Source organism: Equus quagga, chromosome 7 (genome assembly GCF_021613505.1).
Source record: "Equus quagga isolate Etosha38 chromosome 7, UCLA_HA_Equagga_1.0, whole genome shotgun sequence".
Taxonomy (NCBI): Eukaryota; Metazoa; Chordata; class Mammalia; order Perissodactyla; family Equidae; genus Equus; species Equus quagga.
The window spans coordinates 3,237,133-3,254,995 of NC_060273.1; the positions used below are offsets into that span (position 1 = coordinate 3,237,133).

At 48.5% G+C, this 17,863-nt stretch overlaps 2 protein-coding genes across 2 annotated transcripts in view; one reads left to right on the forward strand and one right to left on the reverse strand.

Annotated features, from left to right (window-relative positions):
- Nucleotides 1-17,863, reverse strand: part of SLX4 (SLX4 structure-specific endonuclease subunit) — a 30,094-nt gene that overhangs the window by 9,568 nt on the left and 2,663 nt on the right. The window contains exons 2-10 of the mRNA XM_046666352.1: nucleotides 12,275-12,531; nucleotides 9,568-9,990; nucleotides 7,934-8,158; nucleotides 5,794-5,983; nucleotides 4,660-4,872; nucleotides 2,340-2,548; nucleotides 1,883-2,199; nucleotides 1,090-1,330; nucleotides 535-623 (exon numbers count right to left, since the gene is read on the reverse strand). Coding sequence (XP_046522308.1) covers nucleotides 535-623; nucleotides 1,090-1,330; nucleotides 1,883-2,199; nucleotides 2,340-2,548; nucleotides 4,660-4,872; nucleotides 5,794-5,983; nucleotides 7,934-8,158; nucleotides 9,568-9,990; nucleotides 12,275-12,531 — 2,164 coding nt within the window. The remainder of the gene's footprint in view (nucleotides 1-534; nucleotides 624-1,089; nucleotides 1,331-1,882; nucleotides 2,200-2,339; nucleotides 2,549-4,659; nucleotides 4,873-5,793; nucleotides 5,984-7,933; nucleotides 8,159-9,567; nucleotides 9,991-12,274; nucleotides 12,532-17,863) is intronic.
- The window catches only part of DNASE1 (deoxyribonuclease 1), a 28,667-nt gene continuing 23,253 nt past the window's right edge, over nucleotides 12,450-17,863 (forward strand). Inside the window, exons 1-3 of the mRNA XM_046666641.1 lie at nucleotides 12,450-12,554; nucleotides 13,125-13,888; nucleotides 13,984-14,047. The gene's annotated coding sequence lies outside the window, so the exon portion shown is untranslated. The remainder of the gene's footprint in view (nucleotides 12,555-13,124; nucleotides 13,889-13,983; nucleotides 14,048-17,863) is intronic.

Below are 17,863 nucleotides of genomic sequence, written 5' to 3' on the forward strand. Positions count from 1 at the left end.
TCCCTTCTCTGACTATGTGTCATGGTCACCAGGGTGAGCCTGGTGTGAAGTGTTTGGCTGATAATGATACACTAATGGGATGATGTCCACTCTAAGGAAAACCCAACTTCTAACCCGATTTGACACTAACACAGAACATGAACTGTTAGTTGGAGGCCAGCCTCGGACCCGTACATAGGAGGAGCACAGTAAGGCCTAAAGGAATGAATGAAACATTGAGAAATAAGCACACAGAGCAGTGGGCTGAATGAGGTAGCCTCACAGAGCAATGGCAATCCCTCTGGGCTCCCAGGACAGAGCGGGCTCCCGGGGCTTGGCTACTGAGGTACCCCCAGAGTTCAACAACAAAAAGCTCATGGCAGAGCCCGGAGAAGGGGAGAGGAGGCTCCTGTGGGCTCTTGCCTGGCTCAGCTGAAAGGGGTCTAGGAAACCAATGGACTCGTGCAACGGCCTGGAGGCTGGCAGAGAGCCGACCACACTGAACACACAGTGAAGTCTGCAGAGCCGGGGGCAGGGAGAAGTCCCCATCCTTACCGAAGCCTGGCCGCCCCTCTCCAGCTGCTTCTCCTTGCGTGGCAGGACAAAGCCAGTCAGTGGAAGGCCACCGGGTGACAAGTCCATCCCTGCGAGAAGGATTTGCAGGTTAAAAGAACGTGACCTCCCGGCACCAGGGAAAGAGCATCAGCGGTCGGCTGAGCCGACCCCAGAGGTGCCTCGGAGGCGCTTGTTATCCGAGGATTCTTCATTGAAAGCAAACCGCCCACAAACAGCTTTTACCACCACCACCCCCTCCCAAGAGAGGGTACTAGCAGAGAGGCAGTAAAGTAGACAAAATTAGCCCACGCCATCACTCGCTCTCGGCAGACAGCTCTGTCCTTGGTTTGTGACAGACTTACCTATGTCACAGGATGCTTTGAGGAAAGCATCTACAGGGACTGTGTTCTCCCCACTGTATGGGGACAAGTCAGGGAACCTCGAATGTGAGTGGCCATCACAGCACTGCAAGGACTAGTCTGTCGCAGCCAGGGCGACAGGGAGGGGAGGGTCTCAGAGGGCGGGGCTGGCCAGGTGTCCCATCCAGTGTCTCACCTGAGGTCTCTCCCAAGCTGGCCAGGCCCCCTCTGCAGGGCCACGGGCTGGCGCTCAGCCCCTCTCCTGCCAGGTCTATGAGGTCCTGCAGGGCCTGGTGATCCCTCTGGCTGGCAGAGACTGATGGATTCCTGGGGGTTCCACCTGCAGAACAGGTGCTGTGGAAAGCAGGTGGTGTTCGCACACCTGGCTCTGGCTGGTCAGGTAGCACTGGTGGCAGCGTAGGCTCCTGTGTGAGACCCTGAAAGAAGTCAGAAGCCAGAGTGACCCTGTGGCTACTGCAGCAGCCACCACACAGAAGGTCCTCAAAGGTACCAGCCACAGCCCAGAGCAACCCTGGGAAGCTTTTCCCCACCACTGTCAACAGGCTTCTCTGTCATGGCGAAGGCCATGCCTGTGGCATCCACGTCTGCAGAAAGGTCCCTGGGGGACCCCGTCCTCCTAATGGCATCTAAATGGCCTCAAGAGGGTAAATACTGACTCCAGGACCACCTGCCTCAGGCTTATCTGTCCTGGGTCCCATCATAGGCAGATTATGCCAGCCCCTCGGGGGTGGGGCCCGGGACTGCATTTCACACAAGCTCTCCAGGAACAAGATACATTTGGGAACCAGTGCTCCTCCCTATTCTTATCAGGAGAGCCATCAAGTTGCTGCAAAGAGAAACACGCTACAGCACACGCCCCTGGGCTTTCTCCCCTTCCCTCCCCCAGCTGTTGATACCCAGTGCTGCAATCCTGGAGCTGCCAACCTCTCCCCAAAGCCCACCGCATGTGCCTGGAGGGGAGGGCGCACCTTGGCAGGCCGCTGGGGCACCATGGGAGGGACCAGGCTTGCCGTGTAAAAGGATTCCAGCGTCAAGGCCCCGGTCAGGGCACTGCGCTCCCACAGAAAGTTCTGCTTCCCTCTAGGTAGTTGCAGACACCAGCTGGCCTTTTCCAGCTCTTCCTTTAAAATTCTGCTCCCAGGAAGTGGTGGCGTGTTGGACAACTCCACTTCCTCTGCAAAGAGCTGGGCCACGCGATCCTCTATCTGTCTCCCTGTGGTCTCCGAGTCCTGGACTAACAGCTGGGGGGCGGAAGCAAGAGCTTTCTTCTTGCGACTCTTCTTCTCTGGAGAGCAAAAGCAGAAACACGGTCAACAAAGGAGTCGTCCACTCACCCTGAGGCCCCCCCCCAGCAGTATACCTTCAGCCAGCAACAGTGTAGCGAGGCACCCTCCAAACCCAGGGCCACCACTCTTGGCCATGTACCTGCTCCCGGTCTTGTCCTCTCAGAAAAAGTGTTTCCCAATCTGAGTGTGGCCGGCACTGCTTGCTGCTCCATCTCAGACCGGGACAGAGCCATGGCCACCAGCAGGTCCTCGGACGGCGCCTCAGGCTCGTTGACCTTCCGCCTCTTCTTCGGCTCCTTCTTGTTGGTGGCTCCCTTCCGCTTCAGACCTCCAACGTGATTGCTGAAGCTTGAAAGGCAACCAAACAGAAAGGTTAGTGAGGGCCAGAGGTGCGAGTGCTTCCTGTTCTGAGGTGGTCCCCACTGGACCAGAGAGGCCTGGACTCCTTCTTCTCTGACTAGGAGAAGAGAAAGGGGATAAATGTAGACCCATCAGACAGAAGCATCAACTGCTTCACGTGTTCACAGAGCTCATTCTATTGCCTCATGTAAACTCATGTGATCCTGAGCCAAAAGTTCATCACGGTCCAGACGTGGATGGGTCTGGGTCCTTCTGTGAGACGCTGCCCAGCCAGGTTCTTGGCAGACATACTAAAAAGCCATCAGTGGTACCTGCACAGCCTAGATGTGGCCAAACCCCTCCGGTGGAGTCAACACTCGATGGCTCTGAGGCAGCTCCCCGGATTCTACCAACTTCTGCCCGTCGATACTTCAGATGCTCCCAAGGTGGTCCTGGCCACACTGGTCATAAAATGATCCCCTCCCTCCTGTGAGGGCCCCAGGGCAATGCCTCTGCCCAAGGCCTGAAAGAAAGGCCTCCCACCTTAGCCCGCCAATGTGGTCAGCTGGATTGGAGGCCAACGTGCAACACCTTTTTTGGCTCGAAGGAGACTTATTTAAAGGATTTCCTGGCTGGAGGGAACCTAGACTGCCTGCTGAATCCCAACAGGCTGGGCAAGAAGAAGGACGGTGAAGGGAAAAAAGGAAGCCCAAGCCCAGGACCACCTGCCCTGCTGCTGCAGGGGCATGCTGGGAAGCACCTCTGGCTTTCACAAAAGCTCGTGCTCACTACTGGGCCAGGGATCACCTTGGAAGGTCTAAGGGAGCCCTAATTCAGTTCCAACTTCCTGGGAATCCTGCATGATAACCAGTCTCCAAGAGGGAAGGGAGCCCGCCCAACATGTTGGGGCCCCCGTCTCTGTGAGGAAGGCAGCTGCTGCAGGCTGCACCTCTGGCCCCGGCAGGCAGGGCTGGGCTGAGGTGAGAGCATGTGAGGGGTGCAGAGGTGAGTGGGGTGCCTCACTAGCATATGTGCCCTGGCCGGGGAGTTCTGACTACCCCAGAGTTCCAAATGCCCCAGCCTAGGCCTTAGGGGAGGTGAGGTTCAAAGTCTCAGCAAGGGTGTCCATTTGTTGTAGCTTTCTACTCTAAAACCTTCTAGCAGGACTCACACATATCTTGTTTCACTTTTTGGAGGTACTTAAAAAGCAGATACATTTTATCTGAGTAGATGGTTTCAGTGTGGTCCTGACAAAAGGCAAGCAATGGCTGAGATAATGTCTATTCTCAGGCCTTAAGGAGGCCTACAATGCTAGTGTTGATGTGCTCTAATATAGACAGGCTGCCAGCTAAGACTTGACCTCTGTCCTCCCCAGTCTCAGCACTAGCCCAGCCCAGGTGCCTCTAACCTGGGTGCAAGGCAGTAGCTGGGACAAACAGAGCCACCACCCGTGGCCTTCCCTTTGCTCCTGATAGCTGTCCAAGGAAACATGTCCAGGGCCCACAGTGCCTTTGTTCTCTATGTTGGGGTCGTCTCTCGTGTCCACAGTGGCAGGGGCAATGTGGAGGAGGGCTGACCCTCCACCACTTGTGTGCCTGTGGTTTGCATGCGAGGACTTGTTTCTGGCTATCAGGAGGGCCTCCTATTTGAACACTTAAGCATATAATTCATGAAAATTTATTTTAAAAGCCTCACCAACTCTTTGAACTATGACGAGCAATCTTACGTTAACAGTATGAAAACCGGACTATGTTGAGATGGAAGCCATGCTGTCCACACATGAAATAGATGTGGTAAAGTGAACTACTGAATTCTCAGCTGCTCTAGAGGACACTGACCGCAGGATCATGGGAATGGAAAAATCCCAGGAAGGACCTTGAGGAAACCAGTCCAAATGGTCCCTTCTATAGATACACCCGCATGGACCACTTCAAAGCCTTCAAGGATGCAGAATCCGTCTCCTCCTCATTCCCCGTGGAGACTGCCCGATTTCCTTCTCAAATGTTTCATTTCCAGAATCAGCGAGGGCTTTGCTATCCTCCAGTACTACAAAAGGCTTTTGGGTTTTTTTGGACCAATCAGAGTACTTCTTTGATTTTCTTCCTTTTCATGTGACTCACCCTGATGCCGGTGTGCTGCAAGACCCCTCAGCCTGAGCTGTCTGCAGCCGCACGGCCTGGAGCAGGAGCTGGGGGCCAACCTCCATCTTCACTGCACACTGTTTCAAGTGACTGATCCTGCTCTTTGGGGTGAGAAATAGCTTGCCACAAATTGGGCATTCAGGGATCTGAGGTGCGGAAGGTCTCAGCGCCTTTTCAGCCTCATCCAAGCACCTGGAGGAAGACAATAAACATAGGAGGACCACCCTCCCCGGTAATGTGGATTGTAGATGTGAATCCACGTCAACATGGACATGCTGTGGGCCAGAGCTTGTTCCCCTAATGCCAATCCCTTCACACAGCCTGTAGTCAGCCTCCAGACAATGAATTTAGGTATCTGTTAGCAAAGGTGGCTAAAGAAAGCATGGATATATTCAATATAGAGTCACCATATGACCCAGCAATTCTATTCCTAAGTATATACCCAAAAGAACTGAAAACAGATCCTCAAGCAAATACATGAAATGCATGTTCACAGCAGCTCTATTCACAACAGTCAAAAGGTGGAAACAATCCAGATGTCCATCAACGGATGAAGAGATAAACAAGATATGATCTAGCCATCCAGTGGAACATTATTCGGCCATAAAAAGGAATGAAGCACTGACACACACTACAACATGGATGAACTTTGAAAACATGAGGCTGAGCGAAGGGTGCCAGACACAAAAGGCCACAAAGTGTATGATTCCACTTATGTCTAGAATAGGCAAATCCATAGAGACAGAAAGTAGATCCATGGTTGCCAGGGGCTGGGAGAGGGAGTGGGGAGTGAGTGCTAATGGATACAAGTTCTCTTTTTCGGTTGATGAGAATGTTCTAAATTTGATTGTGGTGATGGTGGCACAACTCTGTGAATATACTAAATAAAAGCCATTGAACTATTCACTTTAAATGGCTGAATTGTATGGTATGTGAATTATATCTCAGTAAAGCTGTTAAAAAAAAAGCAAGGACAGGTTGACACCAACACTGAGGTGTTAGCATCACAGTAAGGTGTCTCAAGATTCCCACTACCACCACAGGGAGCCCCTGGATCTGGTCACACCCAGGCGAGACGTGACTGTGGACAGGCGACGGCTGAGCTGCTCCTACCGGTTCACATGCTGCTCCCTTCGTGTCATGTTCATAGCTGAGAGGTTCTTTTGACAGATCTGGCAGAAGAACAACCCCTTGTCCTCCAGGCTGTCATCATGTGCAGATGCTCGTTCCTGCCCAAACTCCCGTTGCAGGGCCAAGGCCACTGCAGCATCACTCTCTGTAGCAGGCAGCATGGGCCCAGATCCTGTGGAGAGGCACGAAGATCCATGAGCATGAGCTCATCCTCACACCTCTGTGGGATCTCGCAGAGCACAGACACTGGGTGGAGCGCGGAGGAACCAGACCCAGCACCACTCTGCCTCATGCCCCGCACCTTCCAGTGACACCGGGCTCCTAGAACAGTACTTCTCAAAGTTTAATATGCATAAGAATCACCTGGGAAGCTTGTTAAACTGTAGGTTCATATTCTGGAGGTCTAGGTGGAGCCTGAGATTCTATATTTCTAACAAGGTCCAGGCGAGGCCAATGCTGGTGTTCCAGGACCACTCTTTTGAGTATCAAGGTCTTAGAGAACTTGCCTTTCATCCTTCCATTCCTGCTAAAGTCAGCTACCTCGGGCATTCCAGGTTTACAAAGCTCCTATTCCAGCATATCTAAGTTTTCTCTTCAAAGCTCAACCTTCCCAACTGCTGTGACCTTCTGTTGCCCATCAGAAGAACCAGGTCAGAATGAAATGCCTTTCTCAGTTAAAAGACAGAGTCTCTTTCTCAGCATCAGACCAAAGGACGGACTGATTCTGGTCTGAAGATGGCTCCCAAGGTGATCGTGCCCACCGTTGTGGCCTCTCTTACATCTGACATTGCTGGAGCAGACCCTTGGGACTCACGAAGGACGTGCCCTGAGAACTTCATAAATCCCCAGTTCTTGAAAATTACTATGGCCTATTACTCTTTCCACCAAAGCCAGAAAGCATTACACTCCATTTTGGTGCCCTGTTTTTTTTTGACAAAGAAATGGTTTCTCTCTCCTGAGCATTATTGGGTATGATACGAAGCTACAGGGAAACAACTGAGTCACACGGAGGGCAGGTGCTGAGCTCACACACTGGCTGAGCGACTCCTCTGCACCCCTTGGTTGCCACGAGGACTGATGCCACAGCAGATAGTACACTGCTACCCGTGTAGACCTTTGGGACAGCCTGAGAATCCTCAGCGCTCCCAAGGTGAAATCTGCAAATGCAACATCAAGAAACTACATAGGAATACGCTTTCTTCCTATTTCTTTCCTTTTGTATATTTTCATCAGAGATGAGGATTCATATTGTTTAGGGGATAAAGCATAGACCTACCCAACAATATGTGCCTCTTGGGGTGGTGCAATATGCAGTGCACAGCTGCTAAGTGTTGTCCAACTGTTCAACCTGGAGCCACGCACACCCCTAGTTTACTCATAGTATAACTCACAGGGTTACAGGAAGGGATTAAAGGACACCATGAGGAAACCATCAAACAAATCCAGAAAGTGGGCAATTGTCCTGGACTCTTCAAAAAGTCAGTATCATAAAAAAAAGACAAGTGGACTGTTTTGGAGTCTAGACCTTAAGAGACCACTGAATTATAGCCATGTGCAATGTGTGAACTTATAGTTCTGATGAATCTTCGTTCAGAAAAAAAAGAAACAGTTATAAAAGCTATCCTTGGGACAACTGGGGAAATTTTAATATGAACTGGATGCCAGGCAATACCATGGCACTGCGGCATTGCGATTATGTAGGAGAATCTAGGGGCAAAGCATAATGATCTACACCTTACTTTCGAATGGTACAAAAGAAATGTATGTGTCTTTATAGAGACTTAAAAAATATGTGACAAACGTTGACAATTCTTAAATCTAGGTTGAGGATGTAGGTGGTTCATTGTAACATATTTTTTTGACTTTTCTGTATGGGAAAAATTTTATAATTAAAAGTCAAAATAAAAAAAAGAGGAAGAGGTACCTTGTCAAAGAAGCTAAGTAAGAAATGACCCAAGGGACCCTCTGTTCTCTGGCTTGATACACTGAAGTGGCAAAGGCAGACTCCCAGGCAGAGAGCTCGCCCCCAGCAGGAACGCAATGAATGCTGGTTCCTTCTTGCCTCCCTTCCTCCAAAGTTAGAACTTATCCCTGTTGGGAAGACAGAAAACTCCCAGCATACCGTTCCCTGCCATCATCTCCTCTCCAAGGCCCACTGGGAGGTTTTCTTCAAGTGCAGCCTTGAGGGAGCTCCCTTCCGAGGCATGTTTCAAACGCTCCGGGTCTGCTCTCTTGAACTGCTGCATTCGCTGTAGGACCAGCTCTGCCGTCCGGGGTTTGGAGGGACTTGGCACAATTGCAGTCAGACAGGAAGGAGGCGGCTGGGAGATGCTGTCAGGAGCAGCCTCTGGCAAAAAGGCAAAAAACATTCATAGGCATTTGTTCTAGCTGGAGAAACAAGACTCTTCCACCAGATACAGGTCAAGGCCCAAGTTTCAACTTTACCAACTAGTTTGGTTTAACTCTCAATTGTGACTAGGATTGACTGTTGGTAACCTCACTGTTTGTGGTAATATAAATATACCTGTCATAAACATCTGTGACAGGAGGGGGAATGAGGAGTGACTGCTAATGAGCACAGGGTTTATTTTGGGGGTGATGAAAGTGTTCTAAAATGAGGTAGTGGTGATGGTTGCACAACTCTGTAAATATACTAAAACCACTGAACTGTACACTTCAACAGGTTGAATTTTACAGGATGTGAATTATATCTCTAAAGAGCCGTTGTTAAAGAAATATTAATGACAAACATTTCTATCTTTCTAGGTCAGAAGTTCTCCTTTAGTTTGGTGTCCACAGATGGCCTCCAGTGGGGCTCCACAAAGCCCCTGAAGCTGTATGTCAATTTCACAGGGGTGTTTACGGGTGCGGTTTTCTGGGGGAATCCTGCATAGCTTTCACTGGACTCTGGAAGGCAGTGTGAAGGACCAATGCCACTTCAGCAACATTACTGAAGCTTACGCCAGTCTCTGCGAGCTTAGTCTCTACCGCCACTCCACTGGGAGAGCATGCTGACCATGCTAGGTAAAAAGTATTATTTAAGATCAGGAAGTGAAGGTGAGAAAAATTTAGAAACAGAACTCAGATGCCCAAAGATCTTGCACTATATTATATACGCAAGGCTGGTTTTCAGTTCTGAATGAAGTCTGTATGCTAAGCATGTGGTTCAGTACGCCAAAGACAGCAGGGTAAGAGAGCTGCTTTAAACAAAAAAAAAAGGGGAGGGGGGAGAAAAGAATAAAAGGTGTTTGGAGGAGAAAGGAAGGACCTGAAGATTTTCCTGAGACTTAAGCCTTTTCAGCAGTCTAACCAAACTGGCTGGCCCAATGCAACTTACCCACTTTGGAAGGAGTTCGAGAAAATAAGAGAAGCAGCATTATTTTCACATTCGTGTAATTCATGTCAACTACATAATCTAAACATTAATAGGAAACTCTGAAAGAGCAGAGGGCCCCAAACATGATCATGTAGAAAATTCACACAGGGGTTATATTTTTTATGACTATTATTTAAAACAGGAGTTGGCAAACTCTGGTCCTCGGGCTAGCTGCTTGCTTTTGTAAATGAAGTTTCGTTGGAACACAGCCCATTCGCTTACATATGGTCTAGGGAGTTGAGGAGTTGTGGCACAGACCTTATGGCCTGCAAAGCCAAAAAAATTTACTACCTAGCCTTTTTCAGACATTTTTCTGACCCCTGTTTAATACAGGACGAATCTCCTGTGGCTTCCTCTCAGCAGGGTTCTGGCCTGGTTACCTGACTGGGTGCTCCGCGCACATTCCTGGAACACAGCAGAAGCACACACGCCTCCCTCCCCATCCTCAGGGGGAGCTGGTTCTCTCTCCTGACACTTGCGTGCCCCTTGCTTTTTAGTCCTAGGGCCCTGGCTGCCAGATCGAGTTTTCCTCTCCCTGGGGCCTTGAAGGGTTTTGCTCTTGGTAGCAGTTGGTTTGGTCCTTTTCGGTTTGCTTGTCTGAGTGCCATCTGAGGCCTTTTGTGTCTTCCTTTCCCCTGACCCTTCTTTGGTGCCATTTTTCTTCACCCTTTGGAAAAAGGTGGCACAGAGTTCCTTAAAATCATCGTCTGAGTCATCCATCATGTGACCGGTTTCAAGGCTTTCAGGCTGGTCGTCAGAGGAGTGAGGGTCAATCTGGGGACCGAGAACGAGCCTAGCTGGGCCTCATTCAGACTTGCAGCTTCATTAGGATTCCTCTCTACATCTCACTGAGATACCTGGAGAGTTTGCACAATTGAGCAAAAAGTACTCTTTTCCCTTCCCTAATGATTTAAAATGTCTTTCTTAAAATTAAGCCTGTGTCAAACAGCACATTTAAAGCTTCCCTCTGTCAAAGGTCACATTTGAGAGGTTTTGTTGTCCAGGAGATGCCTCCGAGATACAAGAGATATGAACTCGGTGCTCAGGTGATTCTCCAAGATCTCCATGGTGACAAAGTAGGTTTGGTTCATTTAATTTCACATCTGTGGAAAACCAAAAGCATCTAAGTATAATTAGACAGATATTGTCATTTTATGACATTTTTTTCCAGGAAGGAAGAGCTTGTGACACATGGGAAAAGTCTTCAGAATATCAATACCTCTGTCAAATACTCAGGTAAAGCCTGGTTAACACAGACTCACTGTCCTACAGGATATCACAACACAACAGCGGGGAGAGCTCTAGAAACCTGTTAAAGTATGTTCTTCCACAGGCAGAGAAACGTGTGCATATTGCAAGAGTATTGTTTTTACCGAAATCTTGGGAATGAATCCCATGAAAGGCAGTCACCACAGAAACAAGATGACCCCCGAATCCAGATAAACTATCTCTTAAGCCTACGCTGGTCCAAGGCCTCTAGCTATTAAAGGCTCTATCAGCAGGCAATGTAATGAGAGAGAGAGAATATGCACTTGAACACTCAGGAAGAAACAAAAGATAGGAACACAGGAGGCTCATCTTTCATTGATACAACCAATTTTTCCAAATCAAAAAAAGGCCACCTTTCACCATCCTCTCACCTTAGCAAGAGCTCTCCAAATTCAGGTGACCAGAATGCTGCCCATATGCAAAGATTGGGCCTTACGGGCAGGATTATTTACATTAGCACAGTTTAGTGAGATTCACAAATCAAAATGGAATGACGCAATGCCAGACAGTTCATTTCACATACAATAACGCCATCTCCACTGTCCAAGTAATCCCATTAATCATCTCATTTTCCAGAGCTGGGCAGACACACATGCCTAGAATCTACTTTGCGTGGCTGGCTCATTCTTATCTTCCATGTCACTTCCTTAGACAAGCTTCCCCTCATCCTTTATCTAAATGGATCCTCTCCACCCCCATTACTTTCTACTATCACACAATGTTTTCACAATGGCATTTATCACAAGTTATAATCATATGTAATAGGTAACATTTACTGAATGCTTACTGAATGCCAAGAACCGGTCCAATTGCTTTATAAATCTAACTCATTTAATCCTTACAACAACCCTATTCTGTAGAATATTATCACCCCTTCTTTATAGCAAGGAATCAGGCACAAGAATGAAGAAGTGGCTCAAGTTCACACAGCTTTTGAAGTGGCAGGGCTGAGATCAAATCCAGGCAGTGTGGTTCCTGGGCATCAGCTCTTATATTTTTATTTATTGACTTATTATCTGTCCCCTACTAATCTGAAAACTTCAGGAGGGCAAAGACTCATCTATTTTACTTCGTATTCTCTTTGGCTGATAAAGCACCTGACTTATACAAAGTGCTCGACAATTATCTGTTGAATTAATTAACTGCAAAGAGTTTGGTGCAATCGGAGGAAAAAGAAAGTGGTGGTAGGAGAGAAGGCTGCAGGGAGAAGCAGAGATCAGTGTCCAAGCGCCTGCAACGTCAGGCTAAGCAAACTGACTTTCTCCTGTTGGACGTGGAGAGCTAGGGCAAATCCCACCCTCCACTCTGCGCTGTCTCCACATCTCTGTTGCTTCTAGTCTTACAACAGTCCGTCTCTTATACGTGCTCAATCAATATTTGCTGAAGGAAATAGCGGGTCCTACGACACTGCAAGTTTCCAGAGGGCCGGCGACTTGTGCCTGCTCAGCCTTGTACCTACCGCGGCGCCGGGCTCACAGCAGACGCGGAATGAATGAATGGGCAGGTGTGGGGCGGACCCTCGCTCCCCCCAACCCAGTGACACAGGTGGAAGCGGGAGAAGGGCTGTCAAGGACTCTGACGGCGAATTCCGATCGCCAGAGTGACCCCCGAGCCGTGACCCCCTGGGTATCCGGAACCCCCCACCCGTCCTCCTTTCAGGTGGCCCGGCCCCCTCCACCCAAGCGCGGCTCCCGCCTCCACACCGCGGCTGAGGCAGGCGAGACGGCTCTTCCCCCTCAGGGGAGCGAGAGAGGCCCGAGGTAGCTGATCTCCTCTCCCGGGTGCGGACTCCCAGCCCCAAAGCTCAGCTCCTCCTACCTCCGGCGCCGCCGCGGCACCTTCTCAACGGAAACCTCGCGCCTGCGCATGCGCCGCCCGGCGCCCCCGGCGGAGAACTGCGTCTGCACCGGCGCAGATTGGTCCGGGAGGCTCGCTTCCCATCCTCCTCCGCGGCGCGGACTCGCGGTGGGGAGCGTTTCCGGAAGGGGCGAGGCGGGGCGCCGCGCCGCAGGCCGGTGTGACTGCAGGTCTGAGTGTGCCTGTGGCTGCGGCTGCGCGCTGCGCCTGGGTACAGTCTAAGTGTTGGAGGATAGTCAGGGTGAGTTCAGGGCACCGCCGCAGTTTTAAGATGAAGTTTGGGTCCACCACGGCTCATACAGTTAATGCTCGCAGGTTGCATGGCGGCCCCCTCGGAGCACACCTGCCTGAGGAGCTGAGGAGTAAACGGAGGGAGGGGGTTTGGGGACGCACCAGATGCGGCCCGACGGGGCCGGCAGAGCTTCCCTCCCGGAGATGGCAGCGAAAGGTTGAGGCCTGGAGGTCGGGGGGCGGTATCTGCGTGGGGAAGGGTCATCCAGCGCGGGCCGAGGCTGAGCTGATCCCCCGCTCTCCGGCCTGGCTGGTGCACGTTGTTGGGGGATTGAGGGAAGAGTGAAGCTGGAGAGGTTCCCCTCCGGGCTGGAACTTGAGGGACTCGGGACCAGGAACAGAATTTGTCACCCCCAAATATGCCTCTTTGGCATAAGGGCTATTTTGAGCTGACAATTATTAAGAAACAGAAAACACAGGAAAAGCTCTGAAAACCTGGTAGAAGTTACCCTTTTCTAAGGGAAATTTGCCTTTATAAGAGAAATCTCCGTTTGTAAGGATGTCTCCCTGTCTCTGCCAGGTGGAGGATGGCGACTCTACATCTCTTGAAACTCCTATCAGTGGAGAAGGCCAAGACAAATCTGCATAACAGCTTTACCACTGTTTACTGTAGTGTTCCCAGTAACCTCCCATAACTGATCCCATCTTAACAACAGATTTATTTTTCTTCTGCTGAGGAAGATTGTCCATGAGCTAACATCTGCGCCAGTCTTCCTCTGTTTTGTACGTGGGATGCAGCCACAGCGTGACTTGAGAGCAGTGCTAGGTCATACCCAGGATCCCAATGCGTGAACCCCCGGGAGCTGAAGCAGAGCGCCTGACCTTAACCACTATGGGACTGGGTGGCCCCGATGAACAACAGAATGTTAAAGCTATTTTTCAGGTGCAGCGAGCATGCGCAGAAGAGAAAATTTTGACCTGCCAATCAAACTCATCCTGCCCCTCCTTGCATACCAGCAGGCCCTCCCTAATCCCTTAAACTCTACCCCAGCCTGGGAGAGAGAGAGACATTTGAGAGCTTGGCCTCCTGTCTCCTTGCTGGTCCACCATGTTTAAAGCCTTTTGTTTCTCAAAAGCAGGTGTGCCACTGTGTCAGCTTCTGTGCCCATCAGGTGGCGAAGCCTTGCTTAGTAACAGTTTTAAGGGTTGGAACTTCAACCTGGGGATCATTGGGAACATTTGAAGATTTTGTTTTTAAAGGAGGTTCTAGTAGCAGTGTAAAAATTGACCTGGAGAGGCAAGACTGGTGGCCAGGAGGCCCATTAGGAGGCTGCTATAATCTAGGTGAGAAGTGACGGGGGGCCTGAATTGGGAGTTGGAGTGGAGAGATGTTAGGGTGTTTGAATGGTCGTGACCTAATTATTTGTTTCAATTTGTAGGTTTCTGGCCTGAGTAGCTGAGTAGAATGTGGTCCCAAGCACTGAGATAATGAACACAGGAGGAGTAAGTTTGGAGGGAAGATAGTACATATAGTTTTTTAAAGATATAATACACATATAAAATTCACCCTTTTAAAGTGTACAATTCGATGGTTTTTAGTACAGCCACAAGGTTTTGCAACCATCATCACTAATTCCAGAGCATTTTATATCCCCCGATAGAAATCCGTGTACCCATTAGCAGTCATTCCCCAATCCCCCTTACTCTATCCCCTGGCAATAGCTAATCTTTCTGTTTCTATGGATTTGTCTATTCTGTACATTGTATGTAAACAGTATCATACAATATGTGGCCTTTTCTGTCTGGCTTTTATTTAGCGTAATGTTTTTAAAGTTCATCCATGTTGTAGCGTGAATCAATTCTTCATTTCTTTACATAATAGCTGAATAATATTCCTTTGTATGGCTATACCACGTTTTGTTTATCCCCTTCTCAGGTGATGGACATTGGAGCTGTTTCTGCCTTTTGGCTGTTATAAATAATGGTGCTGTGAACATTCATGTACAAGTTTTGTGTTTTTCGTCCTCTTGGATTATATACCTAGGAGTGTCATTCCTGGGTCATACTACACTTAGTTCTGAGTGCTGGGATTCAAACGCTAATAGAACTTCCAAGAGCTTTTTCCGCTATGGAGTTAGAAGGTGGCACTGGCTCTCTGGTTTTGGAAACCTAAGTTAGTTTGTAATATGGTTGCCAATTGGATTAGTTAAGTAGACAGCACAGTGGTAGGCTGCACAGATGCAGGGGTGGGCTGAGGTACCTCATTTGTCCTGGCAGGATTTTAATTTATAGAGGTAACTGGGTGACATCAAGGAGAGGCCTTTTGAAAGAGGCAATTGAAAGAAGAATTTGTTACATTTCCGGAGAGAAAAGGGCATGCCACGCCACACGCGGAAGGTTTTGGTCCAGAGGCAGAAGCAGGAGCGAGGGGAAAGCCTGGCTCAGAGCCTTTGTTTCCTGAGAAAGGCAAGGCAGGGCAAGGTAAACAGTTTATGACTGGCTAGTTTGAATAATTCTCGTGGGCTTTGGGCTCTGGGGTGGTCTCTAGTTGCCTGATACCTGACCCTGGAATTATTTAGGGCAGCGGCAGTGTTGACCTGGTCTGTGAAAGTGAGATAAAGGAGTTGATTGCTTTGTGTATGAGAGTCTGCACCCACGTAAATTGATTACTATCTTTAGGAATTAGCTAGCCCTGGGAAGGGCAGTCTCTACCCACTAGCAGGCTTTTTAAGATGTCAAAACATCATAAAATACAGGGAAAAGCCCCCATGATTAATGCACAGGGACATGGTGCATGATTGTGAAGGTATGTGAACTGTGAAGGCACAGGTATATACTGTGCCTGAGAAGGACGGTTGTGAAGGTGGTGCTTATTTTTATCCAGTCCGATTGAAAATGAAGGGCCCCAGCCCAATTTTGGACTTAATTCTCTTAGAGGCTCAGAGAAGAAGCCCTTCCCACCCCCCCAACCCAACTAAAAAAAAATCTGGCCATATTATTTGTTTAAGCAAAATGAGTTAGTTGATTGTAGTTTAAAGAAGGGGATGTTTCTTAAACCCTAGATTCTCAACTGAATTACCTGTGGAATATTTTAAACTAAAGTACTTGGACACCACTCTTACACATGCTGAATAACTTTTGGGCAGGGTTTCCAACCTGTGTCTTTTGAAAGTTTCATGGGTGATTTTGATGGTCTCTAGATTGGAGACTGATGGTCACTACATTTAAGCCACACCTACTGAGCGAATCCTGCAGGCTGGGTGTGAAAGAGATGCCAAAACCTGGGTGAGGGCTGATTGGGATTTAGAGTTAGACATGATTCCTCCCTTCCAGGAGCAAAGCTCTGGGACAGCTTTCTCTTTGGCCCAAGGTGAACCATGGGGGCCCCCTTGACCTGGACCCTCTTGTGACTTCTCTCCAGCAGAACCTCTGAGGCTCACACTCTTCCACTGGAATTAGGCAAGAGTCACCCAATGTGGCTAAGCTGAGGAACAGTTGTTGCCCATAGCCGCAAAGGGCAAGGAATGACAGGTACCGCCAAGGCTACTTGGTTGTTTAAACAATCAAAGTTTATTGATAGAGTGAAACAGAACAAGAACAGGGACGAAGGACAACAAATTGGTACTTACAACATCCACACCACAATCAGCTGGGCAAGTCCTAATAGTATGTACGGTGGGTGGGAGTGCAGATTGTCTGGGTCTGAGGCAAAGCGTCCTTTCCTCAGTGAGACTTCCACTTGTTCTATGCCTGTGACTCCCTTTTATCCTAAGCTTTCTCTAGGTTCTGACTCATGGTTTCAGACATTTGGATACTTTGAGTTATTTCTTCTTGTTCCCACGGATGGGATGTTTCTAAAGTCCTGTCAGGTGCCCGTCGGGGTGGCCAGCCTAGACAAGGAACATGACGCAGGACATATTCTTTGTAACTTGTGCCTTAGAGTCAGGGCTGAAGTGGCCATCTTTGACCCCAGACACATTATTTTGTGCAGGGCCCAGGCCCAGTGTCCTTGGAAGGCGGGGAGGTCAATGAACTCTGTACAACAATGTCCAGAAACAATATTTATTAGGCCCATGTTATTTTGATGGGAATACTGCATGTTCCTTGCCAGCATTTGTGACAGAGCTGCACTGCCAAACACTCAACTCAGGGACATGAAGGAATATTTAATATATTAAAAGGTCAGGATTGTCTTATGTTTGATAAAGGTTACAAGGTTTATTAAAAAGAAAATATGGAGCTGGCCCAGGGGCACAGTGGTTAAGTTCACATGTTCCACTTCGGTGGCCCGGGGATCCCCGGTCCAGATCCTGATGTGGACATGGCACTGCTTGGCAAGCCATGCTGTGGCAGGTGTCCCATGTATAAAGTAGAGGAAGATGGACACGGATGTTAGCTCAGGGCGAGTCTTCCTCAGCAAAAAAGAGGAGGATTGGCTGCTCCTGTTAGCTCAGGGCTAATCTTCCTCAAAAAAACAAGCAAAACAAAAACGAAAAAGAGGATATGGACATAGAAGTGTGTGGAAAAATTAAGACACAATGTAAGGAGTGTCATTCCAAGTAGAGGCTCTGTTTTCCAAGCCCACAGGAATAGATCATTTTTGGGTCCAGGGGAAACAGGCAAAGTTTGAAAATGCTATGATTATCACTTCCTTACCCTCCTGGAATATTTCCTTTTTGGAAACTTGGCATCTTGCACTGAGTTAATGTTTTAAACAGTTCTCTGGAAGAAATGAAAGGCCCTTGTCCCAGGTCTGTGGTTTGGTTATAAATCACAAAACCAGAACTTGCCCAGCTCCTCTCATTTAACTTGGCAGGGGCTGGGGAGAGGGCACATTGAATAAAGGAAGAGTTGTCAGTCCTTTCAGTTCTTTGGTCGTATAAACTTGTATTTACTGTTGTATAATCCTGTTTCCTACGCTGCATCAAAATTGTTGAAATCAGGAGGAGAAATAAGTTTTATGCGTCAAAGTGTACAGAACTCATTCTAGGTTATGCTGTGTTTCTGTCTACCACTGCAACCTTTTGTGTGATGTAGTTCTATTAATTTTGCTAGATGAGTTTAAGGGGAAATTCCATTCAGATGTACTACCCTCAACTGTATATAATTAGGAAAATAGCATTTTCCCTAATAAAATTGATAATGGCACTCATAATTTTGATGTTAAAATTAAGTCAGTTCATCTTCCACTTAATATTGTTGCAATGGCAATACTCTCCAACGTGATCTACAAATTTATTGTAAAGTCTGTGAAAATCCCAAGAGCTGTTTTTTGCAGAAATGGAAAAACTGGTCTTAAAATTCATGTGGAATTCCAAG